Below are 20,121 nucleotides of genomic sequence, written 5' to 3'. Positions count from 1 at the left end.
CTGCGAAGCCGCTTTAAGAGACGCTGTCCTTATTTACCTGTTATCAGCGTCAGCTAGCCGAGAGCTCCAGCTAACTTGTTACCGTATCGTGGAAACTACGGCCGCAATAAACGGATGTTTTCACAGAGCATCCTGTTCACGGCGCCGTCTCCTCATCTTCAGATGTATTTGCTGGTTTCTGAAAACATCAGCATCCAGCCGCTCGGAAAGTGTTCCCGTCCATTTTCGCGTTAGCTAGCTTATAATCTTTGCTGTTCTCAAAAAGAGTGACGCAGCCGCAGTGGAGCGTCCAGTAGGTTCGGAGAGATTCGGCTCTGTCCGCTCCAGCTCGGAGAACTTAGTGGGAATTTATGCTTCGGGGGGAAATATACACAGAAAAATACGTCGCAACCGCAAACTTCTGTGAAATCCAACGACCTAAACGACGACGTAACCTAGTTCTTGTTTTTCTTCTTTGGACCTCAATGGGGGAGCAGACCAACTTATACAGCGCACACCTCCTTAGAACTAAAACTACACGACCCGTCGTCGCAGCCAGCATCTGCTGTGATTGGTCTGTTCAGTACCGTCAATTCCTCCTAAGCATTTCCGCAGTGGGAGAATAACAAACATCGCCTAGGAATAATAATTGAGATAATAGTATAAAGATAACGACTGACCAATCTCAGCAACTTCCTGGAGGGAAATTGCTAAAACTATCGGAATGGGCGTGAGGGGATCTACAAAGCCAAGTGGGAAAAACTTGAAAATTCCCAGCTTTTTCTTCTATAAAAAACAAAACAAATTACTGACTGGCACAGCATATAAAAACACTAGGGCACCACCATATTGTCATGAAAGCATACACTTTGATTTGTTGTATCTAATATGTTTGCTTATATTGGTAGACAACAAGATTTGTGTAGGGGCTATATATATATATATATAAAAAAGTTACCCGTTTTGCAAGTATCCCTATGATACTAAGTGGTGTTAAGCTAAGCTAAAAACTGAAGAGATTTTTGGCTTTTTTTGTTTGTTTGTTTTTTGGCATACATCTTTGAAAAAGTTTGATAAATCTGACAAAACAACCTGTTTGCAGTTAGTTGCACTTTAATTGCTTTTGTAAAGCTTAAGAAAGACATTTGACCTGCTGTCAGAGCTGCAGATGATTAAACAAATTTGTCTACTTTGCTTCTGCAACGATGTGAATTTTCCTTCTCTGGGACTAATAAAGGCCATCTCATCTCAATATTTTTAAAATTTCCTGCTCGTTTTGGCTTAAGAACTCTCAGCCAAACCTCAGAACATTTTATACAATTAATGACAGCAGTGCCTTTGTGTGACTGGATAATTCATAACCTGCTACCTCCAAGTTTTGACCTTTACTCTCAAACACGCCTCTTTCCACTGCCTGCCTGTGCACACAAAGGAAAATCAATATGTTTGTATTCATGCCTTCACAGAAAGTGTTATAATTTCCACCACATTTGATGGGATACATAAATTTTACAGGAATAAATTATTTTTCCAACCTTTAATGTGATCACCTGTACAATTCAAATGGAAAAACAAACAAATCTGTTATAGCACTTCCTCACTCTTCTTTACAAAAGCGCTCCAAAGGTGTCAGATTGCGAGGGCATCTCTTGTGAACAGCCCTCTTGAGGTCACCCCACAGATTTTCCTTTGGATTTAGGTCTGGGATCTAGCTGGACCATTTGAAAACTTCTATTTTCTTGTGATGAGCTCATTCTTTAGTTGACATGGATGTATAATTGTCTCCATGGTTGTGTTGAAAGTTAAAATCCCTCTTTTATCTTCAGAATTCTAGCAGACACCTGAAGGTTTTAGGGCAAAAGTGACTGGTATTTTGAACTGTTCATAATTCCCTCCACACTGACTAAAGCCCCAGTTCCAGCTGCAGAAAAGCAACCCAAAGTATGATACTGCCTCCACCATGCTTCACCATGGGTATGGCATTCTGTTGGTGATACAAAGTGCTGGTTTTGCACCAAGTGTACCTTTTGGGGTTGTGGTGTTGGGGTTAAACAGGCTCTTAAATTGAAGGGAAGTGTGGACAAAAGAAGACTGAATGCTTTAACAAAATATTAGTGTGAGGGTGTGCACAGGTATGCAACCAGTTTATTCTACATTTCATTTTTTTATGGTAGTCTCATATTTTTAACATAATAAAAACCTGGCATTTTGACAGGGGTGTGTACAGTTTTTATATCTGCTGCATATAAAATTTGTCACATATCAGTACGGGACATAATTTATGCATTAGAGGTTCATCTAGACTGAAACCCATGATTTTCTTTTTCCTTTTATTTATTTATTTTTTTTACTTTCACAGTGCCATCTTTATGTTAAGCCGTCTGGCCACAGTCCTCCAGGAGCTCTCTGGAGAGGAGGGCCAAGATGGAGAACAGCAGGTGAGAGAGCATCAGATAAATTTTAACAGCCAATAATGAAGAGATTTTGAGCCAGCAGTGTCCCTGGTATTTAAAGGTGTAAACCTTATGTTGAAGAATCAGAGCTTTAATTACTCTTTTTACAGGGCACGCTAGTGCCTCAGCTCCCTTCTGATGACGGTCAGGCTCCAATGGGGTCAGAGGTACCTGAGGAGGCCATGGAGAGGCTGGCCCACCTGGAACAACTGGTGGTCCAACTGAAGGAGCTCATCCGAGACAAAGATACCCAGCTCCTCCAAAAGGACACTGAGCTGACCAACAAAGATGCTCAGCTTAAGGTAAGTAAACCTTTGTGTGTTTGTGCTTGTGGGTGATCCTTCATACTTTGACTGTCATATTTTGAGTGTTATTTTGCTTCACGTTACAGAACGAGAGAGAAGAAGCTGAGGCCCGTTTCACCAAACTCAAGCTGCAGGCCAAAGCCAAGATGGCGTCGCTCACAAAACAGATAACTGAGCTAAAAGGACAAGAAGGCACAACAGTGAGTTTTAGTGCGGTTAAAAGTTGTGAAGAGAAGGCAGCTAACACCATTGGGTCTAATGCAAAAAAAAAAAGGACATTAATTGATTTGTTGTTTGTGTAGACAAGGACACGCAGCTGGTTAACCACACACCAGCAGTAAAGCTCATGTCCTTTGATTTGATCTGACTTGAGCATCTGTTCTGTCTGCAGCAGAGTCCAGACAGCTCTTTCACTGGAGCCGGCGCTGCAGTCGAAGAGGAGCTCCAGGAGCTGAAGAAGAAGCTGAGCGAGGAGGAAGCCAGGAGCCGGGAGCTTGAAGAGCGACTTCTGGCCTCTGAGCAGCTACTACAAGAGAAGGAGGCTGCCCATGCTGAACAGGTGATGCAGAATATCTGTGGGTGTAGACCTTTAAAGTTACTACTAGTGCTATCTCTGAATGGGTTCCTTTACTTTCAGCTGCAGAAACTGCAGGCGGTGGTCTGTGAGAAGGACGTGCGTTTCCAGGAACAGATTCAGAAACATGAAGAGGAGCTGCTGAAGGCAACAGTGCAGTCTCAGGATGAGGGCAAGCTTCAGAAGGTAAAAGATTGTCAGTTTATTTCTCTAGCATAAGTAACAAATTAGGCTGTGGTTTCTTCATTACTAGCTGACTGATTCCACCTGTACTAGATGTACTGTTGTTTAACTTTGTATTAAGTGTTTAAAACGGTACAGAAACCCTGAAATATTGTATTTGTTCCATACAAATTGCAATACAAATAGTGGCTTATGTGAAATCTGACATAGCTGCTACTGTTTCTGAGGCCTAATTAAATTTTTGTAGCCCAAAATCACCCATGTGGCATAAGAATGATGCATCATTAAATGGTTTATCAGGGGAAAAGGGGGGACCTTTGCTCCTAAAAGTGTCAATGAACTACAATCAACCTTAGGGGTCATAAACACACAAACAGTTTCAGTTTGTGAAGCAGTGAAAGTGCACCATAGTTTCCACCCTTCACATATACATTGACGGTGCATTACACGCTGCCTGTTTTTATGGTGTTTTCCTCAGGCCCTGCATGCAGCTCAGCAGCGCTGTGAGGAGCTCGAAGAGGCCCTGATGTCTCGTGCAGGAGAGCTGGAAATGCTGCAGCAGGAAGTGAGCAGTGCTGATCAGCAGAAACAGGTACAGATCCTGTTTGATTAGATAGCTGATATGATTGTTTGCCTGCTTAAAGCTTGTTGGTTTTGACGCTGTTCTACATTATAGCAGTTATTTGCGCATGATAAAAAGATGATCAAACAAAGACACGCCCTACATTTTGATGACAAGTTGTTATTATTATACGTTGTTTCTCTGAGCTAGATAAAAAAACACCCACTCATACAGTCTTTTTTGTTCTCCTCAGATCCTGACTGGTCAGTTCCGGCAGATGGAGCAGGAGCTGGCGGAGGCCGCCAAGCTGAGGGAGGAGGAGAGGCAGCAGTGGGCCGAACAGGCGAGCAGGGCTGATGCAGAACTCGCGGGTCTTCGAGCCAGCCTGGAGGCCCTGGAAAGAGAGAGAATGGAGGTGGTGAAGCAGGAGAGCGAGCTGGCCTCCCTGAGAGAAGCAGAGCGTGCGAGTCAGGAGACGCTGGAGAAGGAGAAGATGGAAGTCGCCAGATTGCAGGCAGAGCTAACTGTGATGAAAGAAGCTGAGCTTGTAGCCACACAAACAAGTGAGAGAGACAGGGTGGAAATCGCTCGGCTTGAAGGGGAGCTTTCGTCAGTGACAGAGGCAGAGTCTGCAGCTGTCCACGCCAGGCAGGACGCCTCGGAGAGGGAGAAATCTGAAGTGGAAAAATTGGAGAAAGAACTTGCTTCCCTCAGGGAAGAGCAGGAAGATATGCAGAAGAAGGGCGAGCTCTTCACTGAAATCTGGAAGCTTCTACATTCTCTGGCTGAAGAAAATGTGCCCGAGGAGATCCCTGTCCCCGTTGACCCGTCTCATCTCCTGGGCACCGTGCACTCCATCGAAGCACAAATGACGAGACTGAAAGACAAATGCAGTGCAAGTGAGGAACAATGTGCCCACCTCACTCACAGCATGGAAACTCTGCAGGGTATGAGTGCTTATCTTGACGTCTGTTTGTGGGATTCTGTGAATGAATCTTTTTACTAATACAAACATCTTATTTTCAGAACAACTTGAAAGAAAAACTACAGAAAAGGAGGAGACCAACACTAAGATACAGCAGCTGGAGCAGCAAATTGTAACGGTGAGTACAAAAGTACAGAAGCAACTTTTAAACCTGCTGAAGTCTGACAGTTGTGGCCCTGCTTGACCCTGGCTCACTTAAACCTTTGTTTGTTATTCCCACTGTTGCCTAGTTCTTGTTCATATGGCATCATAATTGATCATTGGGATTCTCTATAATATTACAGGGGGTTGACCGCTACACTTATTTTATTTATTAAGTCATTCCTTTGTTCATACCTTTCTTAAAAAAAGTTTAAGTTGTTGTGTTGTTTTTAGTTGTGCGTAGTGCCGACGTGGGACAGTTACCAATTCTGTTGTACTGTTGTACTAGGTATGACTGTGCAATGACAATAAAGAGTTTTCTTATCTTATCTTATCTTATCTTATCTTATCTTATCTTATCTTATACCAGTAAGGTGAACTCAACAATACTTCTCATTATTAATTTCATCTTTATTATCTTCAGGCTCTCCACACCAGTCCCAGTTTTTCATGAGGGAAAATTAATTTCCCACCTGCACCTGCCTGACAGCATAAATGTCATTTAGATGAGTGTTTTTGTGAAGTGGTGCTTAACTGAAAATGGAACTCAGTAGTAGTAGTAATAATAGCTATAAGCTGTATTTAAAAGAACGATGTAGTCACAGTGTCACTCATCTGTGCGTGGACTTGGTTAGTATTTTGTCCTTTCCCATGTTGGGAGTCTTTTTGGAGCTAGGAGTGACCATAATAGTGGAGTGCTAAACTACCAGCTAATGCTAGCTAGCTTGGTTAGGCTGTATGGGTAAGCAATTGCAGTTACCTGTTACTCCAGAGATGTTACAGTGCTCGACGTGTCCTTTCTGAATGCATTGCAAACCGATCTCAGTATGCAAATAAATTGGTTGTGCCTCACAGCCAGCGAAATGGCGCACACCCAGGAGGGAGGGACACAAGGATGTTTTTCATTTTCAAAGGGCAAAACTTACAGCTACTACTCAGAAAGACTGGGTGGTGTAAATTGTGTCCTAAAATAGAGGGCTTAAATCTTGCAAATACTTACCTGTTTGTTTAACACAGGATATAAGCAGCCTGGTTCACTAGAGATACACATCACAAAGCAGTCCCAAATAAGCTCTGTGATGACATGAAAGCTTTATCATCTCTACGGAGCTTCAGCCTGAGTTTCTTAGTGTCTTTGTCCTGCGGTTCTTTTATGGCATCTCTGTGTTTATTATTAGAAAAAGTGTGAGACTGGTAGCTGAGTATAAGTACTTCTGCAGATGTAGATGTGTCATTTGTACGTTTTGCCATCCGTCAACAAAGTCAACCTTTGTTTTGAGATCGGGACGGTCAAACTGGTTTTATCGGCTACTCCCAGTCCAGGTCACAGCTTCAGTCTGGACAGGTGATCTCTGTCAGACTCAGACAGGACAGCAGACAGACAATACTTCATGTCAGTGTTAGGAATATCGTCTAATCCCTCCTGGGCTGATCTGACGGTCAGACCGACTGACCCGACCGACATACAGCCTGCTGCTGATAGAGATTTAAACTAGACGAGCAGCCTTGGAGGGTTTCTGTATCAGTTTTTACTAATATTTTAATGTTTTATATGCTTTATATACTTTATTGGTCTGATTTCTATTTAGTTATATTGTTGAATGGTTTTAGCTTTGTTTAAGCACCTTTCACTTTTATTTTGAAAAGATTAAAAAAACATATGATCATCAAGTTCAAAGCACAACAAGAAGTCTTCTCCTGCATCCTTTCAAACTTAGTTTAAAGTCACAACACTGGTAAGAGTAGTGTAAACACAAAAAATGACATTTACCTGTGGACTGGGTGAATGTCAAAATCTTTATCCACTAGCTTTCTGCTTTTTGTGTAATGTGAAATGTCATTGTGGTTTCTTTGTTGAAGTCCTTTTTTTGCACCGTTGTAGTTTGCAGGATGTCTTTAAACTTGTCGCTTTTTTTGTTGTTGTTCTTTTAGATGTCGGAGAGACAAGAAGCGGCTGAACCAACACAGGATTCATCTGAAGCTGAAAAAGGTACGGTATGATTCCTAAAATAAATGCACTCATTATTTGGAGACAGAATCGAACAGGAAGTTAAAATCTGTATAAAATATTTCTTTGAGATTCCAGAGTTTAACAGAAGGCTTCCATATTTGTTTGTCTTTATGAGGGCAGTCCATTTAGGAATGAGAATGACATTCAGGTCCTAATTTAAACCATTAAATAAGGTTGAATTCTGTTGCTTTTAAAATCGTTTGACTAAATTAATTTTTTCTAATTTATTGGAAAAATATAATGAAGGTGAAATCAGAGTGGATTTTCTTTAGAGTGAAGGTGTCTCTACTTTTATTCTGTGAGTCAGTTTCACTGCAAGAGTCCCACTTACAGATAGAATAAATTAATAATAAAAATATCATCCCACATTCATAAATATACATCTATAAAACTACAATAGAACTATAGAAATACATCACAGCATTTTATTATTCTGTATACTCATTGCTTTTAGACACAAATTATCTTTATCATTATTATTATTATTTATTTTTGTATGCTGATTATATACGTACAGTTTTTCTTCAACCACGGTGACATCAACACATTTTGATCTCAGGAAGGCTGAACATAAACCACCTGCTTTTCTTTAAATGTAAAGAAGTGCACTGTAAAATTCTTAATATTTACATTACAAAGTCTTTGAAAAGTTCATAAGAACAATTTTATTAAAAAATTGTTTTATTTTAATCTACTCATATTTGGTAAGTGTTTATAATTTCAGCAGTGTGTGTTTTTCACATTCAGTCTGCCATTGCGACAAATAAAACCTGCTGTTGTAAATCAAAGAAAGGCGTCCGTGCTGAGCTTCTGCTTGTCCACCCTACTTTGGCGTGACAGAGCAATAAGGAAGCTGTAAAACCGACAATAATTCAGACCTCGGGTTTAACTAAATTTAAAATTCCTGACAACCGTTCTCAGAACTCGATCCATTTTTAACAACTTGATCCATTTTCTGTAAGTTAAACACTTTGCACAGACATCAAGTGAACTTTCTGTTCCTTTGCCGCCAACTGTATGTTTCACACTCCTGGACCAGACAAGCTAAGATCATAAAAATGTTCTTTGGCTTTATTTGTCAGGTTATATATTCATTTTCTGCATGCCAAATTATCTATGTGAACTTTGAACAATATCGTATTGCAGCAGCACACACCCTCTGTTGGTGTTTGTTTTTAGACTGCACTTGCATTTGTTTTTGATTTGGTACTGCTTATTTTAGATCATTCTTATCATTCGTTTCCTATTTAATTTTATCTCACAGCACACATACTGGCCCTGGAACAGCAGCTGCTGGAAAAAGACAACGAGCTGGTTGTTTTGCGAGAATCCCTCATACTTGCTAATAAGCAAAGCTTAAGTGAGCTTTCACCAAATGAAAACTGTGATCAGACCCCAGATCAGGTTGAGGATGCTGTTACGGCTCCCCTCGATAGCTCTGCAGCCCTTTCTGACTTCATGGCAGACACCCAAGAAGAAGAGAGCACTTTAGTTGCTGAGGACACCTCTGTTCTCTCAATTTCTGCTGAGAATCAGAGCAGTCCAGAGCTAATAGGAAACCAGTCAGATTCCCCAGAGGAATCCAAAGGCACCTCATCGGATGAAATGGTCGCCAGTAGTGATTCAGAGGTGGCTCACAGCAGCTGGACACTCCTGGAAGCTGTGAATCAAGATGGAGGTCAAGAATGGCCCTCCATCGTCCAGGACTTTGGTCAGTCGTGGGTGGCGACAGGCATGGAGCAAGAAACCACCACGGTTCAAGTCGAGTCCTCATCTGTCGTCATCAGAGAGACAGTTCAGGTTCATGTAAGTCAGCAGAGTTCTTCCTCCTTGTCCCATGAAGCCAGTGCTCACTCTGGCCAGGTCTTCGCTCAGGCCTTAGCTGAGGAGCTCCAAAAGAGGTACAGTGAACTTCTGGCTGAGCTGCAGAGGCTCAGAGAGACAGCTGCAGAGTCACAGGAGAAAATAAAGAGTCTGGAAGAGGAAACAGAATCCCTAAGTGCTGCTAAAGAAGAGGCTGAGTCCAAGGCTGCGAGTTTAGCAGAGGAGCTCGGTTCAGCTAGAGAGGAGCTAGATAAACATTCCCAGGAAAGCAGCTCTGTAGCGAAGAAGCAGAGCGTTGAATTTCAGCTTCTTGAAGAACAGATAGACATTTTAAACACTGAGAATAAAACCAAGGAAGACCGACTTCAGGCTTTGCAGACAGCTCTGGAAACGGCCCAACATGCTCTCTCTGAGCAGGAGGGTCAGGTTAGGATGCTCAGCACTCAGCTAGAGGAAAGAGAACTCCTCGCCTCTGAGCTGGAGAGGAGGCTTCAAGACATGGAAAGCAGCATGTTGGAATACTCCCAGACATCAGATCTCAACACTGAGTCTTTGTCAAAGAAGGACTCTGAGATTAGCGAGCTACAGCTTCGTCTCAATCAGAAAGAGCAGGAGATGCTGGAGCTCAATGACAGCATGTCTGCTAGACTCCTTCAAGCAGAAGAAGAGAAGTTCCAGATTGACAGCGAGATGAACAAACTGAAGGAGAAGATGGAAGAACTTCAGAAGGTTAAAGAGGAGGAGAAACAGCAAGAGACCACTGAAGACTCACCTGTCCTTGTAGACGATGAAGTTGCTTGCTTACGGCAGGAGAAAGAAGTCATGGAAAAGCAGCTGACAAACACAAAGAAGAAGCTGCAGGCAGCACTTGTGCAGAGAAAAGAGCTCATGAAGAAGGTTGCTGACTTTGAGGCAGAAGCGAAGAAATGGAGCGAGAGGGATGAGGCAGCAACAGGAGAAATTCCTGAAAAGTCAGAAGGACACAAGATTGAGGAGATGGAGGTAAAACTTGTGGAGCTCGAGCAAGCTTTAAGATCCAAAGAGGAGGCAGTTGAGAGTCTTGAGCAAAAAATAACAAAGCAGGACCAAGTTCTCGCTGAGACTCTGGCTTTGAATAGAAAGCCAAGTGAAGAAGCTGAGATTTCTCCTGAAACAACCGCATTACAATCTCAGGTGACATATCTCGAAGCAGAGTGTGAAACGCTGCAGAAGAAGCTTCAAGAGGTGCAAGAGTCTCGCAAAGAAACTATCCGTAAGGCAAAGGAAAAAGACCGGCACCATCGCGAACAGCTCAAGCAGCAGAAAGAGGAATACAGTGGCCTTATGGAGCGTTTTGAGGTCCAGAGCAGTGAACAGGAAGTTCTTCTCACTAAACTGAGAGAACTAGAAGGAAAGGTGAGCGCTGAAAGAGAAGATCCGACTCCTCAAGAACCAAAACACAGGGTGGAAAACATGGAAAAGTCTTCAGGAAATGTTTGGGTCCAGGAGGACTGGGTTGATTTTGCTTCACCTGAGACTGAGTCATCACAACCGCAGTCCAGCGATCCATGTCAGCCTACGTCTGAGGTCCTCTCTGAACAAATGGAGGATTCTCTGAAAACTCTCAGAGAGGAGATCCAGACTCTACGGACAGCAGGTGAGGAACTCGAGAAGCAGCTGCAGGAAACCCAGGCCAGCCTGTTGCAGAAGGAGACTGAGTTATTGGAAGTGGGCAAAGAGCTGCAAGCACTCAGAGAAAAGGAAAGGCAGATTGATGCACTTTCTGCAGAAGTTGATGACCTCAGAGAGAAGTATCGCCAAGCCGAGTCTCACGCTGAAGCCCTAAAAGCAGAAATGGACGCTGCAGCCAAAGCAGCAGCCGCAGAGTCCTCGTCTTCAGTCGCAGCTCTTCAGGATGAAGTCGACAGCTTCAAGCAGTTTCTCGACAACAAGAATGTCGAGATAATGGAGCTCAGTCAGCAGCTGAGTGAGCAGAACATACTTATAAATTCTATGCAAGACACAGTGGCCCAGAAGGATCAGCTGATAGCTTCATTACAGGATGAGCTGAAGGCCGAAAAGGAAAAGTCACACAAGTTAGAGGTTGAGGTTCCACAGAAGCAAGAAGAGGACAAAGACAGCGAGGAGAAGATCCAGCAGCTTCAACGAAAGCTTCAGGCTGCTCTGATCTCTCGCAAAGAGGCTCTTAAAGAGAACAAAACCCAGAAGGAGCAGCTCGCTTCGACCGAGAAGGTTATAGCTGAGCTACAGCAGAAAATTGAATCTGCTGAAGATGAGCTGGAGAAGCTGAGAGCTGAAAGAGTTCGACTGATTGAAGAGGTTGACCGGACATTATTGGAGAACCAAAGTTTAGGATCCTCGTGCGAGAGCCTCAAGCTGGCAATGGAAGGTGTACTCAATGAGAAAGATGCCTGCAAGAGAGAAGTGGAGCTGGCAAAAGAAGAAGCGGCCAGAACATGCAGAGAATGGGAGGAAAAGGTTCAGACCATGAAGGATGAGTACGAGACACTTCTCAAATCTTATGAAAATGTGAGCGATGAGGCGGAGAGAGTGAGACGAGTCCTGGAAGCTGCGAGGCAGGAGAGACAGGAGCTGGCGGCAAAAGTCAGGACTCATGAGACGGCAAGGCAGGAAGCTGAAAGACAAGTGGAGGAAGCGCAGAAGGAGGTCAGTGCAGTGAAGGATAAAATGAGAAAGTTTGCCAAAACAAAGCAGCAGAAAATTTTAGAGTTGGAGGAAGAGAACGAGCGGCTCAGAGAGATCCAAGAAAAGCCGTCAATAAAACAAGAAGACAGAGCTCCTGGGGATGAACTTGAGCAGCTTCAAGAGGAGCTGAGAGCTTTGAAAGCTGAGCTACATGCTACAGTGGCAGAAAGAGACTCTTTAGGGCAGCGGATTGAAGGTCTGAGGGAAGAACTTGCCCAAATGAGAGAAAAGGAAGAGGTTGTCACTGCCCAGAAATCAGATGCAAGTACGATGACAACAGAGCCTGCTGAGATTCAGAATGAGGACAAAGAAAAACCAGTAACGCCAGAAGAGATTCAAGATGACCAAATAGTGGCAGCAACTGCAAAAGAAACCCATTCGCAACCTGCCGAAGAAAATGAAAAAGCAGAAATTAGTGAAAAAGCTCAGATGCTACTGGAAAATAAAATGAGGGAGGTCGAGGCTGCTTTCACCACTGAGCGGGAACAATGGCAGGAGCTCAAAGCTGAGCTCAAAGCTGAACTGGCCTCTCTCGAGCGACATCTCCAGGAGAGTAAGGAGAAGGAGAGCCTCTCAGTCTCCTTAGAGAAGTGCCTTGAAGAGAGCAAAGAAAGAGAAAAGAGCCTGATTGAAGAGGCTTCAAAGAGGGAAACCCAGTTCAAAGAACTCCTCAGAAGTCTTGAAGCCGAAAAAGATAATCTGGAGGAGCGTCTGATGAACCAGCTGGCTCAGCTCAATGGAAGCATCGCTGGCTACCAGCAGGAGGCAGCTGAGAACCGGGAGCACCTCACCGAGCTGCAGCGGGAGCTCGAAAGGTTAGAGAGGGAAAGAGCCGAACTCGAAGCTGAGGCTCGGAGCGAGAAAGACCGAACTGCCAGGCTGGAAGAGGACATGAGGCAGGCCCAGCGGGAAAGAGCTGAGGCCGAAGCAGAGTCTGGTAAGCAGAGGGAGCTGGAGCAACAGCTGAGGTCTGCTCAGAGGGTCAAAGAAGGCAGCCAGAGCAGAGCACGACAGCTGGAAGAACTGCTGAGGGAGAAACAGCTGGAAGTCCGTCAACTGCAGAAAGACTGCATCCAGTACCAGGAGAGGATCAGCGAATTGGGAAGAGAAGCAAAGGCGCTGCAGATGGGTCACAGTGAGCTCTGCAACAAACTGGAAAAGTCCCAGCTGGAGGCCTCCAAAACTCTAGAGGACCTGAAAAGAACTGAAGCAGAGGTTGCTAGTAATAAATCCCAACTAGATGAGGCCCAGAAACAGGCGAGCGAGGCATTAGCTGCCAAAAAGACCATCGAACAGAGCATCCAGCAGAGAGAGGCTGCTCTAAAAGCTGAAGCAGAGGAAACCCTGGACTCCGTGAGATTCAGGCTGGGAGCTGAGCTGAAGGAGATGGAGCTGAGACTGGAGGAGGCTTATAGAGAAAGGGAGAAGGAGGAGGAAGCTACTCTGGAGGCCAGAGAGATAGCAGAAGACCTTGAGAGAAGAGCCCAGGAGACGCAGGCTCGTCTGGATGAGTCTCTGGCCAGGTTAGCTGCCTTCTCACGCTGCATGTCCTCCCTGCAAGATGACCGGGACCGAGTTGTGGACGAGGCCCGGCAGTGGGAGAGTCGCTTTAATGGTGCCCTGCAGGCTAAGGAGGCTGAAGTTCGAGAGGCTGAAACACGTGCCAAAGGCCTCGCGGAACAGCTTCAGAAAGAAACAGCACTGAAAGAGGAACTGCAAGTCACAGTTGAAAGGTAAGAATGTTCCCATTGAATTTGTCTGTTTTACTGAGTTTTTACATTTTAGCCTATAATCCAGTTTGTTGGTCCTTTCAGGTTAGAGAAAGCAGACAAGGATTGGCAGCTAAGATTGGAAGAAAAGGGGAAGAAAATCACAGAGACCCAAACTGCTCTGGAGGAGGAGAAGAAGAAGCTTCTGCAAACCGCAGCTGAATTGGAGTCTGCACAAAGTGAAGCTCACACCTTGAAAAATGAAATGGAGAGTCTTCATCAGAGACTTCAGGCTCTGGAGGAGGCCGTGGGTAGGCTCCAGGGCGATGTCGAACAGGCCAGGTTGGAGCTACAGGAGAGGGAAGCAGAGGAGAGACGACTTTGTCTGAATGTGGAGCAGCTGGAGACGGACCTGCGATCCTCCAAAGTGCTGACAGAGACCTTACAGGCTGAGTTAAATGAGAAGGAAAGGAGAGAAGTGGAAATGCTTGGAGAGCAGGAGCAGGCTGTCGCTCAGGTATGCATGGACTTTAATTTACTGAAAAATTCAGAGAGAAATGTTGGAGATTCCTAACGTGTGTCATCTATTTCTAAGGCTGCAGACGAGGCAAGGAAAGAGGCCGACAGCAGGGCACGAGAAGCTGAGGAGGAGCTCGAGCAGAGAAGAGGAGAAGTGCGTGATCTGGAGGAAAAGCTGCGAAAAGCTGAGGAAGAGAGCAACAACAGAAAAGCCAGGCTGGACTCTTTCACAAAGGCAATGGGCTCCCTGCAGGACGACAGAGACAGAGTCCTCAACATGTACAAGCAGCTGGAAGAGAAACACTTACAGGTAATGTGTAAAAACAGTACAGACTCTAAGATGTACAGAGCTTGTTTTAGCATGCATTATAATATCTTTATTTTGTTCCAGGTGATGATGGAGAAGGATGGTTTAATCCAAGAGGCGGCAGGAGAGAATAACAGCCTTAAGGAGGAGCTGCGCTCTCTGCTGGTCCAGAGAGACGACTTGTATGCTGAAAGGGCCCAGCTGTCTGCTCAGCTTTATGGATATCGAGATGAACTTAAACAGGTTTTAAGCATGAAGGACTCCCAACACAAACAGCTTTTGGCAGCCCAGAGGCAGCGTATTGTATCTTTAGAAAAGGAACGAGAGGAGTTGGAAAGTCAGTTAAAGAGCCTCAGCACAGTCAAAGAGACCGAAGTGGTGCACAAGGTCGAGAGCGAGACTCTTAGTCAGGCAGCTGAGAGGAGGCCTGCATCACAGGTGATGGATGCACCTGGTGCAGAAGTTGAGAAGCTTAGGGAGCAGCTGCAGGCAGCAAGAGAGCAGGGGGCGGCTTTGGAAGAGACTTTACATAGAGAGAGGAAAGAGCATGAGAGCAAGGGCAAAGAGCTAGCAGAGCTGCGATGGGAGGGAGGGGTGATGCGGACAGAGTCAGAGAGCGCTCAGGAGAGGGTGGCGGAGCTGGCCCGAGACCTGCTGGCTGTTGAACAGAAGCTGCTGGAGGAGAAAGAGGTGACAGAGAAGCTGAGACAGGAGAATCAGTCGTTCTCTAAAGCCATGGCTTCCCTCCAGGACAGCAGGGACGAGGCAGTGAACAAGGTCCAAGAACTGAGCCACAAACTGGAGGAGATGAGCAAGGCAGGGGGCCACACAGCACACAGCGGCCCTGCAGGCTCCACTGGAGAAGTGTGGGGACTGAAGAACGCACTACAGGCCCTGCAGAATGACAGGGAGAGGCTGGTGAGTAACCCCAAGTATGACAGATATTAATAGGGCATGCTTGAGTTTATATTCTGGTGACATTTACAGAATTTCAACATATTTTTCATTGATTTTTTTTTCTTTATGTGCAGCTGGAGCAGCTTAAAGCCCAGGAGTCTGAGCTGAAGAAGCAGAAGTCAGAGCTGGCTCGGCTGGGAGCAGGAGAGCTGATTAAAGTCAGCCAGGAGCTGCTTGAGGAGAAGCAGAAGAGCGAAGACATGCTGGGTGTCATAACGCAGCTGGAGAACATGGTGGAAATGGGCAAGCAGGAAATAGAAACACTCAGGTGACATGACAAAGCAGGAATAGCATTTATTCAGATTTTTGTTGATTTTAAAGAAAAGGAGACTTAATTCAACTGTAGTATATAGTTTATGCCTCTGTGCTTATATGCTCTTTAAAACAGGTTTTGTAAACATCATTTGTAGCTTTACAATAATCCACTTAATGCTCATTGGTGGTTTATAAACCAATTATTAACCAATCAGTAACCACTGCTATCATTTCACTGTTTAATTAAAGTTCAAACTAAAGTTGAATTAGCTGCCAGTTTCCCATTTATTAACAATGGTTATTATAAAGTGCTCCCCAGAAAGGCACCAATTGATTTTCATTGACTTTTTCAGGCTTGAACGCAGTGATTTGATGGCTCAAGCGGAGCAGCTGAAGCAGCAGACTCTCGCCACGCTGTCAGAGAGGGACCAACAACTGAAGCAGCTCACCGCCATGCTGGAAGAGACCCGGGTGCATAAACCCAAACTCCAGCAGGAGCACTATCAGAGAGAGGTAAGCACCTAGACATTTGCTTTTGACTCAAAAGGGAAAGCTATAGATTCCCGTGGGATTGTTAAAATATAAAGTGTTTAACTTGTTGCCTTTTAAATTTACACCTAGATCTGCTCATGAGGCCTTGTTATTAGTGTTTCAGCTCAGGCTGTTTTATCTTTGCCACAAATTCCCAGAAGTTGTCTTCTTGAATCATTCGTGTGGCACTTTAGTTATTTAAAAAATGATTTATAAGTTACTTTCCCTCCATGCTTCTTTACTATAAACACAGACTGTACGTAAAAGCTGGCTGTAATTTCTGTGTCTGAAAAGTGAAGCCAGTTTCAAATTACCTGCTTTCTTTCTAATGATCAGCGGGAGGCGACTCCACAGGTTACGGAAAGTCAGCTTGTGTAGATTTTTAATAATAATATTATAAAAGGCAAATATATGTTTGGATTTGTAAAAAACTGACCACTACAAATATAAAACAAATAAGCATATAAAAAAACACGACCGCAAAGGAATTAACACAAAATGCACAAACATGTGACGGCAACAACATCGGCCACTTACAAAGGTAACACTCTCACCTCTGCAAAGATTGCCCATAGAAGTCTAAATCGGGCATGTGAGAAAATCACGTTATTGCTCACTTAATTATCTTGCCTGTGTTTTTTTTTTTCTTAACTCTTGCTGACAGGTTTATGGCCCCAGTATCAAATTTTAAGACAACAGTGCGCTTCTTTTGTAAATGATGGTCCTCATTAAAGTCAGAAAGGAGGATAAAACAAGTTGGACCAAAGATCGACATGTCAGACAAATATGTGACGTCATGAATATAAACTGTGGAAACGCCAAACCACAGGATAGAGATGTTAGACTTCATGTAAAAGTCAAGGTCAGGTTTATTTGTATAACGCATTTAAAACAACAGAGCTGACCAAAGTGCTGTACATTAAAAGTGTGTAGCAACAAAAGGAAAAAAGAAACAACAAATTAAATAGAAACTGACAATAAAATGCAGTCATCTATCAGGATGTCACACTGGACCCAAATGCCAAGGGGAATAAATGTAGATTCGTTGTCTTCTGCAGGGCGCAGAGGTGCTCTCTAGCGCTCCCGGCGCCCCTCAGGAGCGCAGCAGCCTAATCGAGAGCCACACCTACATGGCTGAGGTCAAAGAGCTACAGCGGAGGTACTGTGAGATCCAAACCTTTAAAAACGTGTGAATATGGCAGGCTGGGAAGCATGAACACTGATTTTTAATATCTGATTTTTTTAAAATCAGACTGGATGAAGAGACGCAGCAGAGGATGGCTGTCGAGGAACAGCTGATGGCCACGCAAGACCGACTCAAACGGTATGAACTTCAGTAGGAGATAATCTCATACTAGAAGCTGAAGGTGCTATAAGAACATTATGTTATATTTATACTAGATGATATGAGGATGGACCAGTTCCCTGCAGCTCTGCGGTGCTTACTGGTGTCTCTTAGCAACTCTTGTCTTTAAGTTTCCTGTTTTGGTTTGGTGTAATCGCAGGCAAGGACGGGTAAACTTACCAGCCTGCTTGTAAATATGTGGGGGCACATAGATGCTAAAGAGGGTGTCTAAATAGGCTTATTAGAAGAAGAAGGTTAACTGGTCATTATCAGGGATGAAGTGATTTAATTTTGGAGTCAACCCAGTGTTGATATCAAGGGAAGGATCAGGAGAGTCTTACTTATTCGCTTAGGTCAGTCCAGGTGGTTATACTCCATGTTGCCTCAGTTACATGTTTTTAATTGTGTGACGCCGTTATTAAGAATTAGCAAGCAATCAGCAAACAAGGCACGTTTGCATCTGAATCTCTCCTTTTTTAGCTGCGATAAATTTGCTCCATCAACAGCGATGACAGCTAACTTCTGTTTTTATTATTATTAGCCACGGCCAGGCTAAATGGCACTCTGCACTGGACGGGGATTCCTCGGAGACTGCCGTTTTTATCGAGCCGCCGGAAGGAGCTGTCACTCGAGTAAGGCGCCGCTAATGTTGTCCCGCACCTCATCTGTCACCCTAATAACCGTAATAATAAAGACTTACGAGCTCAATGTTTCCCTTCACCTTGTCTCTCTCCTCTCCTCTCGCAGACCCGGAGAGGCGGTCCCGGTTTGATGCGGATGCTCCGAGTGGCCTTCTGCTCCCGTCAGCGCACGCCTCTGCTGCTCAGCCTCTACCTGCTCACTGTGCACATCCTGCTGCTGCTGTGTCTGGGTGGATACCTCTGAAACCAGCTCCCTTTATAATAAACCTGACAGATAAGACGTGGGGAGAAACTGTAATGTGACCCAAACCATCGCTATGATTTATATTGTTACATGAATTAATGAATTAAAGAAGGGCACAAACAAACAAACGTTGCACTTTACAGAAGTTTACCTTTTAGCCAAAGCATTTAGATTCATAAAGGGAGCGGATACCTTTGATTATAACTATTTGGTCCTAGTACATTGAGTGTGAATGGTGTCTTTTGAGCACCGAAGCAGAGGAGAAATAAAGGGACCACAGCACATAAAGAGTTTTAGGGGAAGAGTAGATCCAGAGTTGTTTTAGGAGACCGTGTTCGTCTTGTGCCTTTACATGTGGATAAGCTGTGTGTAAAAGAGATGCAGTCTGTGAGTATAACCTGAAAGGGTCACTTTAAGTTTAACATTTTGGAAAGTGTGCTTTTTAGCTTTCTGGAAGAGTGTAGAGGCTCTGAAATGACTCAAATCTAATCCCAGAGTTAGTGACTGATGCCAAAGTCCTTCTAGACGCAAGCTATGTTGAAACACATCTGGGCACTTATCTGAGCATTATAGAAAGCATTATTGAGGGGCATGTCTGTCTCATCATTTATAGCATCTGTATGCAATCTAAAATAAGGCTATCTTATAGAAAAGGTGAAATGGTTGTGGAACTTTCCTATCAGCTGATTAAAACCCCTCATATATATCTAAATCTCTGTATGTAAGTAGTAAAAACCCCACAGTGTAATGACAGCTCTCTGTTTTGTAAGCTCTGAGCTGTTAATAGCCAACCAGAGTGAAAGAAAGCTGTGACCAAGAACCAGATGTTTTTATTGATCAGATGAACCACATGTAACCTGTTAATTGCTAACTGCCTGCAGCGTAAACGCAGGGATTTTGTGGAGCTAACTCCACCAGAAAGCGTTAAGCCTCTTTCTCCAAATGCCGGCTCTTCTTTTACGATGGCTTGAGGTTCAGGGCGTGCTCTTCTAGTCCAGTCTCTTCCTTATCTGTTCGTTTCATGTACAAAAATGGAGCGCAGTGCAATTTGAGTTACTTACACATTCCTGTATTATGCTGTCCTTTCTTTCCTTTTTTCCTAAATGGGACATATTAATATTTGTACATATGAACATGCGTTGTGTGGGGTTTTCCTCTTACATGTCCAGTATGATTCCCACTCCATGCTTCTGCTGCAGATTTAGATTGTTCACAGTTTGCGCTGTACTTTTGATGGCAGATGAAGATGAAGTTGCCTTCAGGTGCAATGTTACCACAGTGAGGAAGACTGCTGTGATTTCTAATGATATCCGTCCCATTATATTATGGACTTACCCGGATGTAGCATAACTTATATCGGAACCCTCACCCTCCTCACCCTCTGTTTAATCATTGTGTTGGTGAAACTCTTTACATTGCTTCACACCTTAAACACACACCTGTAAATAACTGTTGAAAGGGCTGTGTAGGATAATAAAGTGTCATTAAAGTGTTGGTGGTTTAGAATCAGGTCTCTTCAAGAATGGATCCATTTTCCTGTTAGACAGTGGGCGGTTTTTAATTTACCCTGGTTTACCCTTTATTTGGGCTTTGTTAGTTTTAAATCACTTTCTTTACTTTTACATTCATAAAATGATTCTAAATAATTTGGTTATTATATTGGAAAGCCTGTTTACTCGACCATTATCATCTTCTTCTTCTGAGAGATCAAATGAAGCTCAGGTCCAGGCCAGCTGAGAGAAATGGTGGCACACTGTAACTTTTTGAAATGCCCACATAATCTATAAAACACTAAAACTGCTTTTCTTTATGGGAGGAGGATCTGTATACACTCACTGTTACTGCTGACACAACAATCACAGCTTTTAATAAAGATATTTTTAAATGTAA

At 43.8% G+C, this 20,121-nt stretch overlaps 2 protein-coding genes across 3 annotated transcripts in view; one reads left to right on the top strand and one right to left on the bottom strand.

The window, feature by feature from the left end:
- guca1a (guanylate cyclase activator 1A) overlaps positions 1-663 on the bottom strand; it is a 9,238-nt gene extending 8,575 nt beyond the window's left edge. The window contains exon 1 of the mRNA XM_040035491.1: positions 38-663. The gene's annotated coding sequence lies outside the window, so the exon portion shown is untranslated. The remainder of the gene's footprint in view (positions 1-37) is intronic.
- Positions 1-20,121, top strand: part of golgb1 (golgin B1) — a 20,452-nt gene extending 331 nt beyond the window's left edge. The window contains exons 2-20 of one of the 2 annotated variants that reach the window (XM_040035480.1): positions 2,339-2,417; positions 2,543-2,734; positions 2,824-2,937; positions 3,132-3,296; positions 3,375-3,497; positions 3,973-4,086; positions 4,310-5,003; positions 5,083-5,159; positions 7,115-7,172; positions 8,458-13,456; positions 13,538-13,949; positions 14,028-14,261; positions 14,343-15,176; positions 15,290-15,483; positions 15,824-15,983; positions 17,060-17,160; positions 17,254-17,325; positions 17,888-17,978; positions 18,094-20,121. In XM_040035480.1, coding sequence (XP_039891414.1) covers positions 2,349-2,417; positions 2,543-2,734; positions 2,824-2,937; positions 3,132-3,296; positions 3,375-3,497; positions 3,973-4,086; positions 4,310-5,003; positions 5,083-5,159; positions 7,115-7,172; positions 8,458-13,456; positions 13,538-13,949; positions 14,028-14,261; positions 14,343-15,176; positions 15,290-15,483; positions 15,824-15,983; positions 17,060-17,160; positions 17,254-17,325; positions 17,888-17,978; positions 18,094-18,231 — 8,841 coding nt within the window. In that variant the 5' untranslated portion in view covers positions 2,339-2,348 and the 3' untranslated portion in view covers positions 18,232-20,121. Of the gene's footprint in view, positions 1-2,338; positions 2,418-2,542; positions 2,735-2,823; positions 2,938-3,128; positions 3,297-3,374; positions 3,498-3,972; positions 4,087-4,309; positions 5,004-5,082; positions 5,160-7,114; positions 7,173-8,457; positions 13,457-13,537; positions 13,950-14,027; positions 14,262-14,342; positions 15,177-15,289; positions 15,484-15,823; positions 15,984-17,059; positions 17,161-17,253; positions 17,326-17,887; positions 17,979-18,093 lie in introns of both variants that reach the window. The other variant, XM_040035479.1, reaches the window with a different exon arrangement.

Source organism: Simochromis diagramma, unplaced genomic scaffold (genome assembly GCF_900408965.1).
Source record: "Simochromis diagramma unplaced genomic scaffold, fSimDia1.1 OVJJ01000816.1, whole genome shotgun sequence".
Taxonomy (NCBI): domain Eukaryota; kingdom Metazoa; phylum Chordata; class Actinopteri; order Cichliformes; family Cichlidae; genus Simochromis; species Simochromis diagramma.
This window is presented reverse-complemented; position numbering and strand designations above follow the sequence as displayed.